The sequence below is a fragment of the Molothrus ater genome, chromosome 5, assembly GCF_012460135.2.
Source record: "Molothrus ater isolate BHLD 08-10-18 breed brown headed cowbird chromosome 5, BPBGC_Mater_1.1, whole genome shotgun sequence".
Lineage (NCBI taxonomy): Eukaryota > Metazoa > Chordata > Aves > Passeriformes > Icteridae > Molothrus > Molothrus ater.
In genome coordinates, this window is record NC_050482.2 from 30952843 (window position 1) to 30979025 (window position 26183).

The 26183-nt window shown below is 38.0% G+C and overlaps 2 protein-coding genes across 2 annotated transcripts; one reads left to right on the forward strand and one right to left on the reverse strand.

The window, feature by feature from the left end:
* Positions 1–462: 462 nt before the first annotated feature.
* On the reverse strand, positions 463–18552 carry RPAP3 (RNA polymerase II associated protein 3). Its single transcript, XM_036401221.2, has 17 exons — positions 18488–18552; positions 16469–16627; positions 15748–15888; positions 15208–15330; positions 14568–14695; positions 13904–14025; positions 13501–13571; positions 12385–12516; positions 10973–11100; positions 9199–9320; positions 7721–7791; positions 7441–7557; positions 5534–5745; positions 4217–4412; positions 3519–3616; positions 2038–2138; positions 463–948 (listed from the first exon to the last, which is right to left on the reverse strand). The coding sequence occupies exons 2-17, from the start codon at positions 16622–16624 to the stop codon at positions 857–859; spliced, it is 2010 nt and encodes a 669-aa protein (XP_036257114.1). The 5' UTR covers positions 16625–16627; positions 18488–18552; the 3' UTR covers positions 463–856.
* Positions 18508–26183, forward strand: ATP23 (ATP23 metallopeptidase and ATP synthase assembly factor homolog). Its single transcript, XM_036401338.2, has 6 exons — positions 18508–18859; positions 20099–20144; positions 20252–20333; positions 20624–20761; positions 23087–23170; positions 24138–26183. The coding sequence occupies exons 1-6, from the start codon at positions 18673–18675 to the stop codon at positions 24339–24341; spliced, it is 741 nt and encodes a 246-aa protein (XP_036257231.1). The 5' UTR covers positions 18508–18672; the 3' UTR covers positions 24342–26183.

Consider the following 26183-nt stretch of genomic DNA (forward strand, 5'->3'; position numbering starts at 1 on the left):
GCCTCATGCTCAATCTTACCTAAGAATTTCAGTTAATTTCATGCTTTTGCCTTCTTCTACTTTTGAGGTATTTTGCTTAGCCTCCTGAATCATCTTAACGGGTTTACCCACTCAGGAACAAGTGATCCACAAGGATTAAGTTTCACCAGATTGTTTTAGAAGTACTTTTGAAAGAAGACAGAAAGTGTTTTTCTTTAAACTTTTTGTTTAATTCTACAGTATTTGTCTTCCCTCTATTCTGCAATTAAAATTGTCCAAACAGTTGAGGTTCACAGGAATAGCTTCAGAGGTTCTTAGCTACCAATGCTAAAACTTCACTTTTAGATAAACACAAGCAAAAAATCTGGAAATTTCTTGCCATCATCCTTCAGATTCACTTTGCACAGTAGAAATTCTGATGTGATGGATCTTTACAGAAGAGTGATTTAGGCATCTTAATAAAAAAATCCTTAAAAATATATCTTCAATTCAACATTCAGTTTATTTTCTAAAATAAAAACCCCATGCATAATTCTAATATACAGCATTTGATAAACAAAGACATGTATATAAATATTTTTTTCCTTTTAATAAAGATCTCTATCTACAGTCCAGATCCCGAATGGCAATCTGCCGAACCGTTTTTTAGGAAAACGGATTCCACTGAAGAAAATGTAGATCCATATTGTTTCAGGTACTGGAAAACAAGTGTACTTCAGAACTAAATAATGATCTCTTCAGGCACTTGCCATTTGGCTAACCCAAGCTTAAGAGTTTCATTATTTATAAAAAGCAACAAAATTGCAGTCTTTACAGCCCTCTTAGCTAATTTCCACATGAAAAGGTGCAAATCTAGACATTTACATCAGCCATCTTGCTAAGAGAAAATGCCGTATTTCTTCTCCAATTCTTCAACAGAAGCATCTTTTAATCCCATGTGGTTCAAATGATTGAATAATACCTGTGTAACTGAAAAAGAAAATTCCAACATGAATTCTTATTTTTGTAATTCACATTCTTAAAGTAAGTTAGTCCAATTCTTTCCTTGGTGAGAGTAAGGGGCATATAGATTTTAGAGGTGAAATACAAATACGTTTTTGAACTACTGGGAGGATGAACACAAGTAGCAAAGCAGAACTCTCACTTTGTTTCAATGCCTAGGAGCTGCCTAGCAACACTTCCTTAAACAAGTGTATAATCCAGGCAACAGAGAGCTTTTAGTTTCTTTACCAACTCGACACTATTCCACTACATGCAGAAGACAAACGTTAATGCCAATAGCAGATAAAGCTCACGTCAGGAAAAGGCATGAATGCCATTCACAGAAAGCATTGCACTTCAGTTAAGTCAAGTTATTTTATTTTAAGGAGATTCACATTTCAGAATTTTTTAAGTATATGCTAATTAGTGAAACTCAGCTGTAGATAGTGAATTTAAATTTACATGGACCCAGAGAAATGTTTTTTTTTTAAGTTTCACTATTACATAGTCTGTCTGGTGCACTAAATAAAGAAAAAGTTTGAGACAAAACCCACTTTTAGAAACCATGAATTCAAGCCCATGTCAACACAAATTGCAAACTAACACGACTGATGATGCCTCCAGAACAGGACAGACAACTAGGGTAAGTGCTTTAGAGATTCTGTTCTCATTCTTTTGCCAACAGAAAAGTCAGGATTTGCCAAGAAATAGTTGTAAATTGTGGAAACTGTATAATCTGGATACCTTGGATCTCAGATGTAGGATTTCATACAAATTCATAAATTTGTAATATTACCAGCTACAAACTGATAAGATGGCAAAGCTTATTTTATCAGAATAAAATGCAGTGGTATTACTGATTAAAATAAGAGGATTTAGCTGTAGTTTTCCAGTCTAAACAGTAAATAAAGAGTCAAAGGATTAAGAAAAATTACATGACATTCATATTAACTTCTAAAACAATAAAAAGCTAGACAACTAAAATGATTATTACATAGAATAAAAAAGAGTAACGCCAAGTTTTACATATTTTTGCCAGATTCTACAGTATCACAAAGACACTACCAGATTACTTACTTTTTTTTTCTGAACCTGACATAAACATTACTGCCATATCAAATCTTTTTAATTCAGAGAGCCTCTGGAGGATTTCAAGGATGAGTGATGGCTCCTCTTTCCTGAAGAAGATTATTAAAAATATAAAAATAACCACTGTTGATTAGAAATATTCAGTAGCTGCAAGCAATATTGAAGAATTCAGGAACGAGAAATTAAAGGACAAATAAAATTCCCCTTTCATATTCGCTATCTTTGTCTTTCATCTGTCCATTCACAAAGCAGAAAGTCAATATCCAGAAACCTTTATGTAGGTATTATTGTTCTACTGAACAAGAGTGAAGATATACAAAAACCTAGACTGATGCAAACTGGCTGCTGGTCATGTACAGAATACCTACTACATGGTTTAAAGCTTACACCTGGCTATAACATCACTATTTTTATAAGTATCACGTAGTGTGAAAGGAAGCAGCACCTGTGGCCTTAGGAAGTTCATTGAAAAATCTGAGCAAATTACAGCTGCCTGAATTTTCATCCATACAGAAAATTCCTAGATTGTGTTCATTTTACATTTTTTTGGTCAACAGTAAACTGGCACTGCCTTTGTTACAAATACTAACAAATAGTATTTTTCTTTCATAATTTCACTTTTTTTTTGGAGGGAGACAGGACAATTTCAGCTTCCTAGCCCTTTTATGTTGTATCACCAAACACAGGACTGTACCTCTAAGACAGTATTTTTCACCCATTTGATGGATATTTTACTTTTTAAGGAAACCAAGGGAAAGGCAAACATTGATTTATGCTTGCTTATCTCCATAAAACAACACCAAAAAACATCAAGTGTGTGCTTCTCACACAGTGTAATTCAGAAAAGCAGTACAGTGCCTCTGACAGACAAAATGAACTTTAGGACTCAAATGGTAGCATGGATAGAAATTTCAAAAATAACTTGTCAGGTCCTGTCTTATCAGAACCTCAGTCTCCAATACACATTTGCTACAGGCAACTGTAAAATGCTAGCAGATAATTAAGTCTGAATGCATCACAGTAAGCGTGGCATAAAACCAAAACCCTCTGAATTTCTCAGCTTTAGAAAGTTAAAATAGAGGACAATGGGCAATTCTTTGTGCTCTCAGAATACACACGCAATAATATGAACAAAAGTTATTTCATAAAAATTAATGCAAGTTTCTGGTGCTCTTTAGCAAAGCACAATTCAACAACACTCAGTAAAAGTATTTTTTTCACTTCTTTTTTACCTGGTTTTTCATTATGAGTTTCACTTCTTAAGAAGCAACTACTAAGTAATTCCAATTATTTCATTATGCTCACGTAATGCTGTGTGCTGGAAACAATTTTGTAAGCCCAAGGCTGGGCCTAGAGAGAAAATAAACTCCCAAACACAAAACAAGAAAACAACCTCTCTCCACCACAAAACCACCAAACCTTTCAAAACAGCAATAAGTAATGTAAAACAACGGAGGAGCTAAACTTACTCAATATAGAAGTCATGTAGAATTTTCAGGATCTGGTAAAACAAGTCTGGATCTAAGGACTTCTGAAACAGCTTTGCATAAAGTGAGGGCTCTATTTGCTATAGAAAAATTTTAAAAGTTAATTTTAGACAAAAAATACAACTAATCATGAGAATTACATGTGCATTTTTAGAAGGTCATGGACAATGCTGAAGTGCATGAAAGCAAAAAAATCAAATCACAGAATTTAACATGAAACAACTATTTTTGCTTGTTTGCTTGGGTTTTTTTACTAATGGTAATTTCTAACTTAAAAAAATGTCAAGTGATTTTTTTCAAAATATATGTGAGTAAAAGTACACATTAAGCAGATTGCTGTTTCAATCATTTCCTCATTTTAAATATGTTGCTATGTCTAATTACCCTAGAAGCACTCATTAGAAAATTATAATTTAATAGTTACTAATGTAAAGTCTTTAAAAAAGGGCCTATATTTGAAAAAAAACACAGAGACTGTACTTAAAGCAAATAAAAAGGCACAAAAGAAGCAAAACTCAAATGTGCATCAGATTGCTTATTGCTATATGAACACAAGTAAAGGGAATATTGTATACTTGAGGCACTCTAAACGTATCTATCCCTTCCACCTAAGGGGTACTGTTTCTTCAACTGCTGTTGAAGAAATTGTCCAAACACTCTTGATACTCTATGTTTCATACCTTCAGGTAAAAGTACATGTTTTCAGGGCAGTCTTTCAACTTTCTGAAGTCAGATTCAAGCTGGAAAGAATTTGCAGGAATGGGAGGAACTGGAGAAGCAGACATGAATGACCTTCTGATTTCTTTTTCTCTCTGTTGGCTTGCAGGAGAAGATGGATGCAATGTTGATGAAATTCTTTTCACATTTACAGGCAGCCTGCAAAGGTATTTGGAAACATATAATCAAATCAACTTTTAAGGAAATTCTACAGTGAGACCTAATTGGAGATCCTTCTATTCAATAAAAGCTAAAATACTGAAAAATTTTTAGAAAAGATTGTGTTTTAGTTTAAGCAGATATTTTAAAATTCCTTTTCTTCACATTTTCTAAAAAAACCCCACACATCTGCAAATACTTAAATTTACTCAGCCTCTACTTTTTTTCTGGAAATAATTGCATTTTATAGAAGTTTCTCCCATGTATACCTGCCAAAACAACCATATTTTCTGTAATTTCATAATGCAAAGCAGTAACAATGTCAAATGGATAAATTAGTTTCAACACTGATACCAGCAGAACTATTTTTTGTCCTTTAATTTCTCATTTAATCCACTGATTTTTTAGAAATTAAGAAATGGCTAAGAATATACTTTTTTCTTCAACTCTTCACAGTAAATCCATCTAACTGAGCTAGAAAAGGTGTGTGGGGCCAGTGCTTCTCACAGAAGTTCTTTGACAAGGATTCTTTGTATCAACAGAATGAGGCAGTGCTGATGAAGTGGCCAATGAATTCTAACACTGAGCAAGGATAAAGCTTCTGTACTTCAGCCCAGTTTCAGCAAGACAGACTTCAGTTTGCCTAACTAACAGCGCGACTTAGAAACTGAGCATATCTGAAGCTACCACCTGCCTCAGCAGAGGAAAGGGTGGTGACACTCATCTGCTCCTTTTCTCTCACATAACTGGGGTACAAAGAATGCTTGAACTCTGTTCAAAATATCTTCTAGAAACAGCAGATAAAAGTTGTAAAAACAGCTAGGGAAGATGGAGTACCCAAGCGAGAAAGAGTACAGCATGCAGAAAAATATGAATGCCTTTATATTTGCAATGTAATTCTGAGTTTTCCATCTGACACTAAATGGACCATATTTGTCTGAACCACTGAGTGGTCAAAAAGGTAAATGTGCAAGAACTGCATATTTACTTCAACATTGCTTTTTCAATTCAGATTCTCCAAAATGCCTTCAATACCTCACCACATGTAGACATCTGGAAAGTAAGATTATATTTCAACTACATTTACCTTTCCAAAAGAGGATCAGAATTATTATACTTACTGTGATAGTGATGTATCACTGATTTCTTCTATTTTCAAGTGCTTTGCTTTTGGAATATCAACTGTAGTCAACTGATCATCCTGATCTAGAGCTTCTGTTGCTTCAACACTCACTGAATTCCTCCAGTTATTGACTAAAGTAGTGCTGGGCAAGTCACCATCTGATGTATCATCATCATCAACTTCCTCGATCTCTATTCTTCGCAGTGGCTTCTAAACAGAGCACAGAGCTCGTGTCACATGTGGGCTCAATACAAGTGTTTAAACAGACTCCAGACACAGCTGTGTGTAACTTAAAATAATTTTATGACAACCAGTTACCTCTGCAGTGGTGCACAGAGAAGACACTTTGCATAAAGGTAAATGGCAAAACCAAGAAACCATAAAAATCTACATGAAGCCTGATATGATAATTTTATTGCTTTACCCTCATAAACCAGTATATCCTTATGGATCTCCATATGCAGTCTGTTTTCCCAGTAATAATTAAAAATGTATATTGTTTCACACTAAGGTTGAATAGGCAAGATCTATCATATACTTTGTCCCAGTATGTGGTACAGCTTTGTGATTTAGCAAAACAAAAAAAATCCAACAACACAGGCCCACAACTTAAAAATTTTCATCTAATAAATATCTGTAACTCAACCCTGCTGTCTGACCAAATTACATACATCCCAAGGTAATTAATTCCACCATGTGCTGAAATGCTTCATGAACCCCATTATTTTTGACCATCACCTAGTACCACCATCACAGGTCTTAGAAAAAAAGCTCTCATCACTTCTTACTTTAGAACTTCATTCCTGAACATGAACATAGTATGTATTGCTCTAGAAATACTGATGCAAATGCACATGCTTAAACACACTCAACAATTTAGACTTCTAGGAAATGGCAGTACTAAAAGCAGAGATGTTTCAGCTATACTTTTTCTACCTTAACAAAATAACAAGAGGAATACAACCAATCTACCATCTTTGTTTAATTTAGCAGCTGAAGTGAACACTTAATAAATATAACTGCCTATAGTATTTCAGCTACTTCATTTAGGTTTAAAGAAATAATTTTTCTAGTTGTAGAGAGGACATGGTACTCCTCTCTCCCAAAGGATCAAATAATCACACACTTTCTATTAAAACTATCCATCTGAATTACATTACTTATGAGGGTAAACAAAGGTTTTCAAACAGAATGTGTGCATACATGTACAAAGTACAAGCACTCTTTGTATTTACACAACTCATTGCTGAATGTATAAAGATTAAATGTACTAAAAGAGGAAGCCTAATACATAAAGAAACCTGGTATTACATTTTTTCATCTCTAACTCATTCATCTGACTATAACCACTGATAAATCATAGTCCAAATACATTGCTTATTGAAAACCAATATCCAGCTGTCCTACAGTTTCCATGGATGAAAATGCATGCTCAAAGCTCCTTGGAAAGCAGCCCTAGGTGACAGCAGCATATGGCACAAGGAGGCAACTTCTCTTAAAACCACTATGGCTGCTGTAAAAACTGTAAACAGCAGTAGAAATGAAGGACAGTTTACCCAGAGGTTCTCATCTTTCTCTCATTTACTCTCAACTGCAATGTCACCTATGGGCACAAGCCAGGGGTTTGGGGCTGCCTGCCTATTCCACATTATAAATGTATGCATACACCATGTTTGCTGAGGGTGGTACTGCAGGCTGAATGCTTACCCCACCACTGCTGTGAACATCAGCATTTCCATGCGTGTACACGTTCTTGAAAAATATCTAAAGAGCAAATTTATGTATTTTTGGCTTTCCACAAGCAAGGCTATCTATCAGGGGTTAGTCTACAATATAGAAAGCAGATTTTAACTCCAAACTCTACTTTTCCCACCATTATAGAAAGCAATTAATATAACAACTTACTGTTGATTTAATCTGTAATGGATTATCAATCATTTTCACTATATTTTTGATTTCTGTTTCTTTTATCAATACTGCAGGATATTCTTGGTGAGTCTGCTGCTCTTTCTCAGCTAATTCCTGAAAAAAATGCCAAGTTGTCCAAAAGATCAGGTGTTTCATGAGTAAATACAAGATATGTTGAAAAATAATGTAATAAAGAATAAAAATCTTATAGTACTATAGCCTTACAAAAAACTCCTTAACAAACAAAACTCCACTATACTGAAATAAGCATACATACATTTCTTATTTTCGTGAGTTCGTTTATTGCTTGTTTATTTCCAGGTTCCAGCTTCAGAACAGCTTCAAAATCTGAGTGAAAAACAACATAGAAACTGTAGATATTTCAAGTTACAATGTACACCTTCTATTTTCCTTTCATAGCTCCAAAAATAATTAAAGGCAGGTAAGTGACAGAACGGCCAGGGTTGGAAGGGACCAGCCACCAGTGGGTCACAGGGTCCAACCTCCCTGCTCAAGCAGGGCCATCCTGGAGTGCAATGCAGAGGATGGCATTCAGACAGTTCTTGAATATCTCCACTGAGGGAGACTCCACAACCTCTCTGGGCAATCTGCTCCAGTGCCTGATCATCTGCACAGTAAGAATTTCTTTCTCATATTCAAGCAGAACTCCCCATGCATCAGTTTCTGCCTGTTGCCTCTTGTCCTATTGCTTGGAACCACTGAGCAGAGCCTGGCTCCATCCTTTTGACACCTTCCCTTCAGATAGACACTGGTGAGGTCATCCCTCAGTCATCTCTTCTCCAGACTGAACAGGCACAGCTCCCTCAGCCTTTCCTCATAAGAGAGATGCTCCCTTCCCCTGATCATCTTTGTCACCCTCTGTGGGACCCACTCCAGGAGCTCCATGTCTCTCTTGCACTGAGGAGCCCAGAACTGGGCACAGCACTCCAGATGTGCCTCAGCAGGGCTGAGTGGAGGGGCAGGATCACCTCCCTGGACCTGCTGGCAGTGCTCTTCCTAATGCAGCCCAGGATTCCATTGGCCCTCTGACCACAAGGGCACTGCTGGCTCATGGGCAGCTTAGTGTCCACCAGGTCCTTCTCCCAGCAGGTCAGCCTCAGTCTGTGCTGGTGCAGGGGTTGTTCTTCCCCAGGTGCAGGACCCTACATTTGCTTTTTGGATTTCTGAAGGTACCTCTCTGCCCATCTCTCCAATCTCTCAAGGTCCTTCTGGAAGCCTCACAGCACCCTGGGGTATCAGATGCTCCTCCAAGCTTTGTATCATCACTTAACTTGCTGAGGAGGCATCTGCCCCTTCATCAAGTCACTGATGAACAAGTTAAACCACAACGGGCTCAGTACTTGAGAGACACCACTAGTGACAGGCCTCCAACTAGACCCTGTGTCACTGATTAAGACCCTCCAGGATCTGCTGTTCAGTCAGTTCTCCATCTACCTCACTGTCCCCTTTTAAGTCATCCTAATGCCTATATAATTTCCTACTTTTAAATAAACTTTCCAAACTATTTCTTACCACTTATCATAAACAGCAACAACTGTAATTTCACACAAAACTGTCTTCCCATTATGTGGGCACCAACACAAGAGTTTTTACACATATTCAGTGAAATTCAAGAGAAACCGCTTCATTCTTAACTTCTGCAATGACAATCTCAGTAAGTTAGAACAAAAAAAGAGCAGGATGTCCTTATACTGATCTCTTACCTACCACATTTAGGCTAACTCAAAATCATACCTTGAATAGCTTCCTTTAGCTTCCCAAGAGCAACTCTGGCAGCTCCTCTTCTGGCAAAAGCTTTAGAATAGGAAGCATCTAAGTGCAGAGCTTGTGTGCAGTCATCTTCTGCCTCTTTGTACCTCAGCAAAAGAGTAGCACAAAATTAATAATCAGTTTCAAGAGGAAGTTTCAATTGAGATGATGATAGAACAGCCCAAACCAATTAAAATATAAAGGTAGATCTTCATTACCTACATACATAAACATATCACTGAGCTAAAATGTGAATTAAAAAAAACTTGCATAAAGTATGGTTTCTTAGGACCTTGAAATTTAAGCTGTATCTTTTGGTATCTCAAAACAGAGTGCTGACTCTTTTTAGCATTACAAAAATTCACATCATTACAAAATTCACAAAGATAAAAAACCACATTAAAGCTTATCAGAGCAGAGTCCATTTTAAAAATTCAACAACAGCCTTAAAATCCAAGTTAGTACCATGGCTTTGTACTTCTGAAAACCAGAAATACCATTACAAACAAAGAAAACATACCAGAGAGGAGAAGCAACTATGCATGAGAATAAATTTCTCTACATTTGGAATTCTGTGACTTGTCCTTAACTATTTCAGAATGAGAACTCAGAATATCCTTGCATTAATGTCATTTGCTTCATTTTAAGATTAAATTTCCTCATCCCATTTATATTGTTACATTAGATCATGGTTCCACTATGTGCTTAATAAAATATTTTCATTCATCCCTCTTCTCCATGTTCAAATTATCATTAAATTTATGCAAATTAATTTTTATTTGCTGTTCTCATCAGCACTAGCAGTTTGTAAGAATACCAATGGGCTTTTGTTGCATTTTATGTTTGGAATTCTTTGAAATGTAAAGACTCGTGATACAGGATTCATCATAGGGAAACCATTTTTTGCTTGGTCATTCAATTAAAATATTGCTTCCTCTGAATCTCACAGAAGATTATTTGCATTCTGATGTCCTTTAAATTACAAGTGTTGTGTCAGAAATACTATCTATGCAACTCATCTTATCCTGATTTGAGATCAATCTACTGTCTCTAAACATACTCAGTCATGTCACATTAAAACAGATGACCAACATAGCCCTCTGCTCTTCATGCTACCAGCTTACATGTTTTAAATTACCACATCATCACAGAGTCAAACAAAGTTTACACCTAAAAATTGGCCATATGGAACTTACCTAATTTGCTGGAAAGCATGGATTTCCATACAGTTTCTGGGTTATTTGGATAAAACTTAATTAAAAATAAACAAGCAACACATATATGCCTCTATCAGTGAAGTTAAAAAAAAACATTTTTACATTTTAAAATGCAAAAATTTCCAGAAAAAGCTGTTATTCATTCCCTCCAAAGTCAGAAGTTATAATTCACTTATTTTTACAGAGCAATGTTTAGTAGTGGACTGGGTTTCATAGTCAAACACAAAGCTTTGGACAGTTCCTTCCAGAAAGGTGAATATCTGGATTTTGCACACATAAAAGAATGAAAATCGAACTTCAGAAACCATTATTTCACACTGGTGCTATTTTATTCTCTCAGAACTTGCTTCCTACAAATTGCATTGAGATCACACATACAGATTTGTTCCCTCTCCTTTACTGCTTTAAATTTGATTTATTCTATACTGAATTCTAAAAAAAAATGAGGAGGAGTGACAATAACTCAACTTGAGTGAAAATCTGCTGGATCATTATTCCTCCTGATTTACAACAAACGATACAGCATGTGCAATTCCACTTACTTCTCAATCTTTAGGTAGGCCATGGCTCTGTTAGCTGGCAGTAGTGCATTGGTGCCATCTGCTGCGATACCGCGGGTGTAACATTCTATTGCAGCCTCATACTTTCCTTCTTTGAAATAACCGTTACCCTGGAATATTTAGGTCCGAACAAAAAAACCAGCATTGTAAAAATTCAGTGCAATTAACTTTTTGTTATCCTTTTTTTGCAGAGAGAGTGACAACATTATGAAGATGAATTGCAAAGAACAACCACATCAGGGCAGACAGTTACAGCGTATTACTCGTAAGTCTACAACTTATTTAGCTTTATGCTTGATGTGCAGGATAACCTACCCTGTACCTCATGAATTTAAACACAAGCTGAACATTTACAATTCCCCTTTCAATATGATTTTATGACTTCACAAATTCCTATTTATTCTGCTCCATAAAACTTATCCTTAAATATTACTTGGGTCCAAATGTTGTTGTTGTTTTTTAACCAATGCTCCATACAAGAAAATTACATTCCTTTTTTGTTTGTTTCTGGGGAACTAACATTACCTTTTGCTTCTCAATACTGATTTGAAGCTGCACATCTCTGCTACTACTCTACTGACAAAAAACCAGAAAGGCCACAGTTCAGACTTGATCCATGTCACCAGGAACAAGCCTGCAGTGAGTCAGCCCTGTTGCCAATGAACTATTGCATTGGACTGAAATTTCTCTTCTGAGATCTAGTCAAACTCTTGCTCCTTAATGCATACCTTCATTCTTATCTGAAGAATTACTTATCACAACCAGTATAGCAAACCTGAATAATGATAACAAGTTAGGAGTTACATAGCTAGGTAGAGTGAGCAGAAAAATTATGGTTTAGTTGGTAATGCTATTTATTTATTGAAAGAGTGGTGAGAGGGAGAAATCAATAAACCAACTGAGAGTCAAGACTATGCATCCAGAGATATATTTTTATTGTCATTGTTGCCTGCACCCCCAAAGTCCTTTTTATAACTACTATTCATCATGTAATCAGAGGTTTGAAAACAAGAAATAGTCCACAATTTCCCTTGGACAAGCAAGCATCAAGAAACTTATAATAATGGAGAAATGGAATCTTTGTAAAGTGCAGGTTAAGTTCTACTTGTCTTACTGTGTATTTGAAATTTTGCATATACAATCTGGGCTGTAAAAGCTACCTTTTATAAGTACTCCTCTAGACAAATCCAAACATAGCTCACTGTCCCACTCACCTTCCTAGAGGCAAAATGGGAAACACTTGAAGTAACATCAAGGACATTCCATGTATGAAGTTCAAGGTGGTACCAGGTTTAATTTATACATTTGCATAACTAAAAGCAGCATAACTAAGAGTACAACAGCACCTTTTCCTTTGCTAGGTTTCTCCTGTTCCACCAGAACCTGTGACCTACCAGATCTTTTTCTGCAATTGCCTTCTGCTTGAGCTGCTGGTCTTCAATGCGCTGCTTCTCTTCATCTGTTAATCCTGTTCTGACTGCATCTTCAAACTCTTTCTGTTCTGATTTTTCTTTCAATGACAGAGCCTATAAAAACATAATTTTTCCCTTCAGTAAGTATTTTCCCACTTAAACATTTTCAGAACATAAATTACAATAATTTCTAAACTTTTAGGATAAGAAAATCAGCCAAGCTTTTTAACAGAAGTGCCTGTGTTGTAAATTAAATACAAATTGAAGAGACAATTTAAAAACAATTTGTTTCTTGAAAATGTATTTCTTTGAGGGACTGCAAGTCAGAATAATGCTTGGTAAATTAGAAGTATGTAACTTATGAAGCACAGCATGAAATGACTCATGGAACCTTTCTATACAGTCCAATTCACATATCATTTATTTCTTCAATTACTGGAGGCTTTGCACCTTCATTCTGAAAATAAATTTTTCAAGCACTGTCAAAAACACAGTTGAAGTGGTCTATGTAAATTCATACAGAAGTGACAGGTGAGCTAATAGCTCCAAAGGTCATAATAATTAACATTCTCCCTATCATGAAAAGAATCTAACTTGCACTACAAGTATTTTGTTCTGTTCTTAGAACAACTTTCTGGTTTGGTTGACCACAGAAATCAGTGGACTACAAGCAGGCTAGCAATGCAGTTTTATGACCAAGAGAACATAGAAGTTCTCTCATGTGCTGTGCTTCCTTATACCAAAATACTAGACATGACTGAAAAAAGCATTAACATAGGAGGTAGAAAATTGGAGAAAAATAAAAAAAAAACAAAACAACCAACCCACCAAAATCCAACCAACAACAAAAAGTCCAAAAAGACACCAGATGGTGCACACATGCAGTCTTAGTCTGGGATCCAATATTACACTGATATTTGCATATGTGTGAGTTTCTCCAAAAGAAACGCCATTAAAGATTTTGACCTCAGTGAACTTCAGGTGCCAGAAAATGCATCTTTATTGAGAATTTATTGAATCAGTTCTTGTTACAAAAATGGACACATATAATATGAACAGGGTGTATTAATTTATGTTAGTGTCTATTAATCTTTTTACCTGATCAATTTTCTTCAGTTCATTTTTTGCTTCAAAATTGTTTGCATCCAGCTCCAAAACTTTTTCATAATCTATCAGAAGACCAGAAAAATATGTTTCAGGTAGGAAGCACAGACCAGTAAGCAGAGCATTCTTTTGAGATAAATCTGTTTTGTAATTACCCAAGAAGTCCGAGATATTTCAAGTAATACATCATTCTAGAACAGTTAAAGCTGAATTATTCAAGAACTACTAACATCTACTGCTATAATTTGGACTTGCTACTTGAATTTTACCTTGCCAGAAGAATATGCAACATGATATTTCTTTGTTTCTAGGAAATGAAAATTAAATTCCTACACTAAAGAAACAGATCACACAAGTTGGTACGTATTTTAAGAAAAGAATTTTAAAAAAGACCCACCTTCTTTAGCACCTTGAAGATTTTTCAAAGCAAAGCGAGCGGCCCCTCTTCTCGCATAAGCCTTTACGTAATTTTTATCTAAAGCAAGTGCTAAATTGCAGTCAGATTCCGCAACAGAAAACCTATCAAAAAAATGAATGAGTAGTTTGGACACATCTAGGTTACAAACCCCAAAATTTCAGCACTTCATCTTACTCTGAGCCTCACCAGGTTCTTGTAAGATGGGAATCTTACATGCTTCAGAAGGGGCACAAACCAAGTACTTACACGTTTCTTGATTCTGAATACACTAACAGCAGTAAAGAATCTCTACTGCCACAGGAAGAATAACCAACTCCCCTTTCTTCACCCAAAACAAATCAAAGCCTTAGAAACAGAGCTCACTGGATGTGAAAGGCAATTTAACTTTCTCTTCCTCTTTTTTCTTGAAGTCTTACACTGTTAACACAGAAGATGGTGAACTGCTAGTGCGCAAGCCAAGGAAAAATTGATGAGGGAGACTACCAGATCGCTTCTCCTGGTGATTCCTATTTTACTTTGAAACTGGAAGGCAGGTTGCAACAACACAGCATGATGCGTAAATCAAGAATTAAAACTAGACCAAAAATCTGAAGGTAGCGTTTCAAGTACAAAAATAGCACAGATTTAACAATGCAAGTCTTACTTTTTCATTCTATAAAAAGCTGATGCTCTGTTTGTGGGCAATACTGGATTGTACGGATCAGAATGCATCCCTCTAGTATAGCATTTTATAGCTTCATCAAAGTTTCCTTGTTTAAAGTATTTATTACCCTGTGAATAGAAAAGAGCAAGTTTTTCAGCATTTTTCAGAATTTTCAGCAAGTTACTGTATATTGGCAGCTACCATGCTAATTAAAACCCCGAAAAATACAAGGTATTCTTGAAATGCTTAAATATTTTTGTTCAACATTCCTCACAAAATACTGCCTTACTATGAAATATGCTAATATACTCTAAGCGCACCATATTAAATAATTTTCAAGATATATTCTCTAACAGAGGTCTATAAAATATTCATTTTCAGTATCTCTAGGTCATTTCCAGAAACGTGCAACAAGCATATACATACCTACTTAAATTACCAAATAAGGTTTTTTTAAGTTTTCAGTAACTAGGTTTGGCATCTTTGCTTTCCAAGTCAACATTTTCATTTCTGCCTCCTCTGGGACACAACTTTTACCTCACACACACCTTCAAGGACCTCACTGCAGCCAAGACAATAATGGCCAAAGATACTAGATTTCTATAGTTTATAGATTACTATATATCTATAATTCTATAACCTTTTCCTTCTCTGCAAGAGCCTTTTCAGCATCTACATGAATTCCATCTTCTTCAGAGTCTGATTCTGGAGATACAGAATCATGAGTACTATCTTCTTTATCAAGTTCTTCAAGTATTTTATCCTGGAATCAGAAACAAAAAACCAAAATGTTGTCTTCATTATAATTTAACAGTGCAAAATAATACAAGTAAGATTTTATTAATGTGTCCTCCAATACTGACAGTTGTGCTTAGTCTTATATTCTATTATAATTATGACCTTTTAATAGGCTTATTGTTAAAACAAGTTTTTTTTCCCCTTAAACTAAAATTCAATCTGCTAGATGAAAGCACAGTCAATAAAAAAACCAAGTATTTATGAATATTCCAAATATTAAATTTGTAATCTTTTTGGGAGAAAGCTACCCTATGTTGATACAGTACCCAGCACATTAAGATACTGACTAGTGGACTGATTCTCAGCACTGGAACAAAATCTTATTTAACACAGAATCAAGTGGGGACAAGACTCTGGCAACAAAGCAAATCTTAAGACTTACCACATCAAGTTTTCCCCATGCTTCATAATCATACGACTTGATCTTGTTTTTCTTGTTTTCCTCAGAGGTTATCTTTGAAGGGACTTTATTTTTGCTTTTCTTCTTTTTCTTAAAAGCCTTGTTTCGAATTGGTGGCAAATTCTAAATAGAATTAAGTAACTTATTACAAAACAGATGTGTGGAAATCACTTGCACTGAAGAATCTACAACACCTGTACCTAGACAGAATATCTATCTAGTGGCTAGTTTTATTTTAGAAATCCATCTAGCAAGCTGTTCTCATGAGCTCTACAAAACCACTAAGAACTACAAGCATAAATCTTTAAACACTTAATAGTAAATATTACATGTATGATATAAAACCGAGTTTTAGAAGACATCTGTCTGCAGAGTATCACTAAAGAATCACTTCAATATGCTAAATGTCAGCAGTAAATTACCAATACTGATGCTGCAAACAGAAATATTCTCATAGATCTACCCAGAACTGATAAAAAATTTACTGGCCTTATCACCTTCAGGTGCTACTGGCCCACAGCTCTGGTGGTGGTGCAGTTTACAGAGGAATCTGTAGTTTACTTCAGGTGAAGAACACATGGATTAGTTTATGCCTTCTATTCAGATATTTTAAGTAAAAAAATGTAATTTTGCTAATGCAAAACATTATTATTATAAACACAGTATGAATAGCTGAGTTGACACTGGTCTTGTGTTTTCTTACCTCTTCTGGGACCCCACTCTGTTTCCTGAGTTCAGAATCCACTTCTTTAATATCTTTTTCCCAGCTCTCCAATTCTCTCATAAAATCCTGCAGCTCTTCAGCATTTTGCTTCACTTGCATCTGCAGCTCTATCGCTTTACTTGGTGCACTCATCATAACCTGCCAAAATTCAAGGAAAAAAGCCTTCTAAAAAGAAGTTGGAAGTATGTAGTGAAGGAAGCTAGCTACTTCAAAATTAACAAGTCTGACTTACATGCTAGTCAGACTTCCCAACAGCATAGTAGGAACATTAAACATTAAGAGACTAATGAGGAAACACAGTTGAAATGTCTTTGAAAAAATGAAAGGAAGCCATATTATTCAGATAAAACAAACTATATTATAACAAACAGCAATTCACGTTTTCCTAACTAAATATAAGGTAAAGCACCCAACAAGTCAATGGTAATCCTGAAACTGCAAGCAAGTCCCTACAACACTGTTTAATAATTATTAACACTTGATTGTCTTCAGAGATTTTGTTGTCTTAAGTGAAAGAAGTTTTATTATCACAAAAATATCAAGTCACAATTAATATGTAACCTTAAAAATTTTGGTTACAATTCAGAAAAAAAAGAAACCCCACACGTCTACAGTTCGTAGCACAAAAATCAGAAAGGATGAGGCAAACATGCTTTGAAAACAGTCATGATTAAGTAACTCATAATAAGCTAAATACAAAATTAGACAAAGAGTTATGAATGGTTGCTAACTATAACCTCTTGATGGCAAGCTTCAGGATCTGTTAAAGCCTCATGGAAATATAAATAAGCTATTTGTAGAGATACTACACATAAAACTTTTAAGGAAGAAAAAGATCTACGCTATTTAATATGCGTTATTTAACGTTATTTTTCACACCTGTGCAATAACCTAGTAGCACAACAATATAAAAATTTATGAGCCAAAAAAGCTAACGATTTCTGTGGTACAACGTGCCATCCATAATTACAGACAAGGGTCTCAAAGAGATGGAAAAACCCACTGCACGATTACTAGTGAACTAATGCTACCAAAGCAGAAATGTTTTCACATGCTTAGGAATAAGCAGCTAAGTAGATGCCCTGCTGCAGCAGTTTCTCCCTAGCTCAGGCACAGGTGGTGACATAATTATCCTGAACAATGTATTAGGTCTATTTGAAACAAAACAGAAATAAACTTTCATTGAAGCCAAAAATACATAGCTTTCATCACGTTTCCAGTCAAGCAGCTTACTATGTTTTTATCCACCTTCAACTGTTGTCCCATGCCGAATTACCACTGTAATATTCAATCTGTTAATTTCGTGCAACTTGGGCAGGGACACATCAAATATTCCATACAGCTTAGCATTTCCAGGCAGGCAGAACAAGATACTTAAAAATATGCAAAAAATACCTTGTAATCTATTGACCTTTTCTTTTTCCTATGTCTGACTAAATATTCTCACGCAGGCGAAAACCTAACATGAAGTCTGGCTGTTTATTCTCTGCCACTCTAAAGCATCCTGCTAAAGTGTATAAAGTCAAATTGTTCCGTTACCAACTAGCCGCACACAACTTAGCGACGACTTTAACGCACGCACTGACAGCAGCCTCTGCGGCGCAGCCCTTAAACCTTCAGGGCACTTTTATTCGACTCTCAACTGAGAGAGCTGAGCCCTCCCAACACCCGAAGGCTGCTGCTCCCAGCGACTCCCCTGGAGCGGCCGCACCACGCCGGCGGCCCGGCCGGCAGCACGGGCCGGTCCTGGAGCGGGTCCCGAGGCCGCCCCGCAGGAGGCCCCGAGGCAGAGCAGCCCCTGCGAGCCCCGGCACCGCCTCTGCACCACCCGCAAGCTGCAAGCCAGGCCTTGACTCCATCAGGGTGTGCTCCCCACACCTCGCCTCGCCACCCCGCGCGGCCAAGCCGCCCGTGGCCCACAGGGGTGGGGATGCGGCTGCGGGACAGCTCCGCCCGATCACCGCACGCCGCGCTCGCCCCTTCCCGCCCTGGCCTCACCTGCGCCGCGCCGCGGCTCCTCCCGCGCTGCCCAGCCCGCTCCCAGGCTGCCGCGCGGCCCCCGCGCCAGGAGCCAACTGCGCCTGCGCGCGCGGCCCCCCACCCACGTGCCGGGAGCACGGCCGGCGATTGGCGCGGCCCCGGGCCCCGCGGCCCTCGGCAGGCGCGGGCCCGCACGGCCGGACATGGGGCACGGGGAGGCGGATTCGCCGCCGGCGGCGGCAGAGAAGAAAGGGGCGGAGGAGGAGGAGGATGATTTCGGCTACCGGCTCTTCCCGGACCGGAATAAGAAGCCGCAGAGCTTCCTGGTCCGCAGCCTCTTCACCTTCCATAACAAGTGCCAGCTGATGCTGAGGCTCACCCTGGAAACGAGTAAGCGCTCCCCGTCCTCCCGCGGGCCCGGCCGCGGCGCAGGAGAGGTGCCAGGCGGAGGCCGGGGCGCCCGCGGCCGCCAGCGGCGGTGACCTTGGGCCGCGGGTCCCGCGGAGGGCCGTGCCCTCCTGCCGCAGCACCCCCGCGGCCGCCGGACTGGGCCCGAGCCGCTGGCGGGGTGCGGCTGCTGATTTAGGAACACGCTGATTTCGGTTAAGTTAAAATACAATTTCGAAAGTGGCAGAGAGAGGCTTTTTTTCTTAAAAGAAGCTTCTCCTGTACTTCTTTCTTTTTCCTGAGAAATTGAGATGATTTGTCAATATTTGTGCCCCTTGCACTGTTTGATGTGGACTGTGCGTGTTGACAGCAAACAACGATGGTCACTATAGGCCGCTTTATTTATGTTTATTAGTAATTAAATATTGTCAGGAGTGACTTGATTCCTGAACAGCTTTTACTCTGTATTGTGGGCTACATCAGAAAGACCATGGCCATACATCAAGGGAAGTCATTCTCCCCCTCTGTTCTGCTCTCCTGGGACCCCACCTGTAGTACTGCAGCCACGTCTGGTGCCCTCGGCATAAGAAGAAGATGGAACTGGTGGAGTGAGTCTAGAAAGGGCTGTCAAGTTGGTAAAGGGGCTGGAGCACCTCCCCTACAAAGACAGCCTGAGAAAGTTGGGGTTGTTCAGCCTGCAGAAGAGAAGGCTGCATGGAAACCTCAGAGCAGCCTTCCAGTGTCTGAAGGGGCATATGTGGAAGCCAGACAGAGACTCCTCATCAGGAATTGCAGTGATAGGATAAGGAATAATGAGTTCAAACTGTAACAGGGCAAATTTAGGCTAGATACACAGAAGAAATTTTTTACTGTGAGGGTGGTGAGGCACTGGGACAGTTGCCCAGAGCAGCTGTGGTTGCACCATCTGGGCGTGTTCCAAGGCCCAGTTAGATGGGGCTCTGAGGAGCCTGGTCGAGTGGAACGTGTCCTTGCCCAAGGCAGGGGGATTGGAGCTTTTTTATCTCTAAGTTCCCCTCCAACTCAAACTGTTCTATGATTCTATATCACATAGTCTGATCTGTAACAGATGCCAGTTGCATTGCAATAGGATTAAATACTGCAAAGTATGAATTTGCGTGTATAGAGCTTTTCTTGATTTTTTCCTTGACTGTCTATATTTTGTTTATAGATGATTTTCAAAACTTTTGTCTAGAGAAATTGATTGCAGCAATGTTTTTCTAGATCCATATGCTCGACTTCTTCTTGAGGCTCTGAAGCAATCTGGTTGGTATGTAAACTAATTTGTCTTGTTCTATGTAGTAATGTCACTGTGATAAGTAGTGAGTGAAGTTTTTTAAGTTCTTTTCTGTGACTTTGTTTGTTTGGGCCTTTCAGCACTGTCTTCCACGACCGTCACTTTTCTTGTGAAAACTGTGATGGCTGTGTCGGTGGAGGTTTTGATGCTGCCACATCTCAGGTAGGTGCTGGACATAGTACTCTTTCAAAGGACTGCAATTTTTTAGTGGTTTGTGGCTACGATTAAATCTACCCATACTGATTTAATTACCCATACTGAGTTAATCATGAAAACAAGAGAAATGAAAGATATTCCATGGCATTGGAACTAGTACACTTCAGCATGATAAGGCTGTTAATGTTGAAAAACATCAATCCAAGGACCCTAAATGCTGCTTGTGGTGTGTGTCTTAGAAGTAAGGGAGGTGTTGAAACTTAGTAAAAAGACTACCTATATCTCTTCTTCTGCAGATTGTTCTGTGTCAGAACAACATTCGCCGACAGTCCCATATGAACCGGGTGGTCACACATGAATTGATTCATGCATTTGATCACTGCCGTGCACATGTTGACTGGTTTAAAAATGTCAAACACTTAGCATGTTCAGAGGTAAGTTAAAGTGCTTCTAATGTTGTCATTTTATTAATTATTGCTGGTTATTAGGGCTGCTTTGCGTTACATGGTCTGTACACAATTAATATACACAATTAATTTGTTTTAATCCTGTTAATACATTTTGTCCTTTCTGTCAGGTCAACCTAAATAGTTTTGTTCAGAAAACAAATACTTAGTTTTCACAAATATTAGTAAGTTGATGTCATACTAAGTAGAATGTGATCACTGTAAGAAGTGGTTATTGACAAATAAGAGAGTTGTTAGAAGTGAAAACATATTCACGTGGTTATCAAATGCTTATAGAATTCTTTTTATCCCATGCAAGTCATGATATGTTAGGTGATTATCACAGTAACCTTGGTTTTGTTTAGGTTTTTTTGATTAACAACAAACTTGTCTTTTCCTGTAACATTCATCTAGTACACTGTAGTTATGAATCCATCACCTTTGGATGAGGTACTGAGTAACCTGGTCTAGTGGAAGGTGTCCCTGCCCATGGCAGGGAGTAAAGAAGTTGATGATCTTTAAGTCCCCTTACAACCCACACCATTCTATGATTCTGTGGTTTCAGAGGACATTTGAGTATTAAGGGCCTTAACACTTGACACTTCAGGAGGTGAAATTAAATGGAGCACAGGCTGGGAGGGATTCCTCTTGTGTATGTGACACAGGTGTTGTGTGTATGAATCTGCATGCTTTTATTTGATTTCTGGTGTAATCTATCATTTTGTCACAGAAAAGTTTGTCACAGGCTCAGCTTCACTCTTTCATTTCTGATTCTTCTATCTCCTTCTCTGCCATGTGGCACAGGGAGCCAGGGAATGTGAGCTGTGGTCAGTTCATAGCCCTTTGTCTCTACTGCTCCTTCATCCTTGCACTCTTTCCCTAGTCCAGCTTGAAGCCCTTCCCACGAAATACAGCCCTTCATGAGCTGCTTCAACATTAGTCTTTCCCTTGGGCTGCTGTTCTTCAAGACCTGCTCCACCTTGAGTTCTTTCCACAGCTTACAGTCTTTCAAGAATGGACTGCTGCATCATAGGTCCCCCAAGGCCCACAGTTCCTGACAGAAAATGTACTCCTGCATGGGCTCTCTGTGGGCTGCTGCTTTTTTCAGGGCATGTTTGTCTCTCGTGTCATGATGTCTTCCTTGGACTGCAGTGTGGATATCTGCTCTACTGTGTTCCTTCACGGACTAAAGGGAGACAACCTCTGTCTCCATGGTCGTCTCTGATGGCCTGCAGCACCTCCTCCCCACCCTTCCTCAGTGTCTGTGTGGCTGTTTCCCTCACATTTTCATCACTCCTCTGTGTCACAGCTGACCTGCAGGTTTTTTAATCCTTTCTTGCATGCGTTGTCACAGAGATACAATCAGCACCAGTAATGGTGGGTCTGTTTTAAAATCAGTTAAAACAGTCTCTGTCTGACATAGGCTCAGCCACTTTACAGTCTCACAGAAGCCACCCTGGGAGGCCCCTCACTGCCAACATTTTGCCCTGTAAACTCAATACAATAATTTTTAGTTGTTAACTGTCATATACCTTATTTTATCAAATATTTTATTTATATATATAATATACTTTATTAACTGTCATATACTAATTATTCAAGATTGTGCCTGTTTTTGCTCTTGTCAGGATTATTTGTTCATTTCAGGTCTTGATTACTTAATTTTATGGTATTTACTTTTTTTTTGTTGACAGCTTTTTTAATTCTTACTTTTTCATATTTTCCATGCATTTATTTTCACTCTGGTACTTAATTACAGGAAATCAGGATTTATTTACATTTCCTAACAGACTGTGTAGGGTATAAAATACTTAGCAGACAAAAGAAATTCTAGTGTAGAGGTCAAGACAGTTAAGCTAAAGCATACATGCTCATTTAAGTGTAGGTTTTTGCAAAACAGATGAGTTACAGCTCTTCTGGTATTGCATCTGTAGTCTTTGGAAGGTATCTGCCTTTCTTCCTGACTGCTGTAACAGATTCTGATATAGACTGAGGAGAATAATCTTACTTCCCATGTTCTTCTAGCAGTTCATCTATATACATACATATAATCTCTACTGCTCATTTATTTATATTTTAGGGATGTGTGAGAGGTAGTTCCTGGAGAAACCTGAAGGTTGTTGTAGTTCACTGAGGCTGAGGTGGATGTAAAGGGTATGGTAGTAACAGGTGCTTAAGAAGTTAAAGTGACCTCGGGAATATCCCCTACCAACAGTCATCAGAAGTGTAGAAGAAAAATGTTTGTTACAATTTCTTGGACTTTGTATTTTCATGTGTTTCTCTGATCTTGCGATTTTTTATTTTTCTCAATAGATTCGAGCTGCTAATCTCAGTGGAGACTGTACTTTGATGAATGAAATAGCCAGGTTTAAATTTGGATTGAAAGGGCACCATCAGGTAAAAACTGTGGCTATTAAAATCTAATAATTTGTTGCGTTACCTATTTGGTTTTAGCCTTCTGAGCTTTCATAGCTAAAAACTTTAGAAAGAGAAATAGATGTCATAGAGTTGCTGTTTCCTCCTAACTAACGCTTAATGGTCGATGCTAGGTTTTTTTTCCCACCTTGTTATTTTTATTGGAGTGAAATCCCTGAACATTTAGTCAGGTTTTAAAGCATTACTACTGACAATGGATGGCTAATAAAACCAAACAAAAAGCAGGGCTTGCAGGAAATGTAGTGGAAATACTTTATCCACTTTAAGTGGTTGACACTCTTAAAAAGTTATTGAAAACTGAAGGAAGCAAAATGAGAAGATTTCTAAATAATCATGTGCATTAAGTCTTGTGGGAATTATTTTTGTGAATAGTAATGAAGTCTACAGATAGAGACCCAAGTAGTTGCTCATTTTAGAGTGGCAGTTAGGTTGTAGATGATGTTTGCATATTTTTTGGTCTTTTGGCAAACAAACTGTAAGAAAAAGTTACCATGAAGAGAAGAGAATCAAAATGAAGGCCAGTAGAGAAGTCATTCCATTGTTATACAACATTTCAGTTCAGTAAAGAACCTAACTGGTATTTGTGTCTGTTTCTTTCTGACTTTTTTTTTGTGTCCAGGTCAAGCTTTAAAACACTTAATACCTACAAAAAATGCCAAATTGTATTTTAATTCCCGTTCTAAAGAATGTCTTTTAATTATTTCATGGTTTAAATGTCTTTTAATTATTTCATGGTTTATGTGTACATGGCAAACTAAAGCAGATAGTTTACACAGGATGGAACTAAAATGTACTTTTAGTGCTTACTACAGGCACTGTTTGACTCTTCTTTCATACAAAATTGTTGCCTATATAATAGGAGTTAATACTTGACAAAATATGGAAAAAGGTTACACTAATAATGACAGATTTTTTGTTTTCACTTTAGACTTGTGTACGAGACAGAGCAATTCGTTCCATTCTGGCTGTTAGAAAAGTTAGCAAAGAAACAGCAGAAAAAGCTGTGGATGAAGTTTTTGATGCTTGCTTCAATGATCTGGAACCTTTTGGAAGAATCCCACATAGCAAGGCAGATGCAAAACGTGCTTACAGAGACTTTCAGAACAGAGATCGCTATACTGCTAATTTGTAAGGGTGGGTGAGAAATTACATGAATGCCTGATTGTTCAATAACATCTGGAGTTAGTCTTTGCCCACAGTGCACATGGAAAGGGCAAATCTATCAAGCGTATTAATTAATTTTTTAGACATTTTTTGTGAGCCGTCTTCCATGGAAGTAAATGGGGTAAATGAACAAGACTAAAAATGGTGCTTGCTCACCTGTTATTCCAGAAAGATAATTTAGTATGCCAAATGACTTGTCAAATACAATTCAATGTGCTTTTTTCACTCTGACTGACTGGGACTTGGTTTCTGAAATTTTGTTGCCATTGAATAAATCTTTCCATTAAATCTTCATGTTTTTGGTGTCTTCGATACACAGTAATGAACTTGATAATCTTCAACACTTTATTTTAAAAGATGGGCACCTGAACTACAGCTCTGTGCTCTAGATTTAATAACTATGGGTAAACCCAAAATTTAGTAACTGCCACATTTGCTTTTGAGCACCTCCTGAAATTCTTGGGTGGTTATCATTTCCAGTGGTGGGAAAGCTTTTGTGACTTGAGTCCTTTATGCCCTGAACATGCTGCTCATGTCCTCATTGTCTTTGGTATTGGAGGACCAGGTATGATGATCAGGGTTGCCTTCTCCTGGTCTGTGTTCCAAAATGTTTTGTGACAAGAGGACTGTCAATGTATGAAGCTTTTTCGGGAAATACATGATTTGACTGTAGTGGGGCAGCAGACTCTGGTGAGACTTGAGCTGCCGTGAGGCACTGAACTGCTCAGGAGGAGAAATGTCAGCACAAGCACCAATTTCAAGTGCCTGACATGCTGCAGCTGAAAGAAGGACGTAATCCCAAGTACCTCCAGAATTTGGCAGCCTTTGACAGGGCCCTTATTTGACTGTAGACTTGGGCTCCTGCAATCCACCTATTTATTTCACATGCCTACAATGTTTTGGATCTGACCATCATTCTGTAGTTTCCTCCTGGGAAGTATTCAGTCATGTGATAAATCTCCAGCCCACTGGTCCTGCTTCTGAGGTGTCACTGAGGAACAAGGTGCCTGAAGATGACAACAGTGTGTTGCCTTTTCCTGATCAGTGTCATCACTTCGAGAAGATTAAAACCTAAGCACAGTCCTCACAAAGGACAAAGCAGAGCATACACAAAGTGCCTGAGAGAGCTGATCAAGCCTGAATTGCCTGAGTTCTGTTTGTGTTGGACTATGTATGGTTTGCATTTATTTCCAGGTGTAGCATAATTCATATCTACAGGAACCATTGCTTTTGGGGCTAAGCATTGATGTGGATCCCTCAGAAAGTCATCCCCATTGTACTGGAGGAAGTTAGGTCTTGACTAAGATTCTTCAAACCTGTGCTTTCAGTAGTTTTACAGAATTTCAAATGGAGATTTCATAATCTTATTTTTCTGGGGTAATTAATCAGTGACTGACATAATTTCATGGCTGAATATCTGAACAGAAAAAAAATGGGTATAATAACCTAGATACCTATGGAGAAAATTACACATTGAATTCTAGGCTTCCCATTATCCATACAGTCTCTGTAGACCTGGAGTTTCCAAAATCCTCTGAGGATCAGAGATGCTTTGAAATCAGCATAATAGTATGTGTTAATATTCCCTTAACCTTTACTGTTTTTCAAGTCACCATTTTAATCAGTCTGATGTATGATGCTGGGTTTTTTATACCAAAGTTCTGCTTTAATTATTGTGTGTGTGTTTGCATTTATATTGTATTTTGACCAATACATAGTTTGATTATATACATTTGTCTTCTGTCTGGGATAAGCTTTATGAAGTCTACTTAGAAATGAAAAATATCGCAATAAAAACTAGAGAATGCAA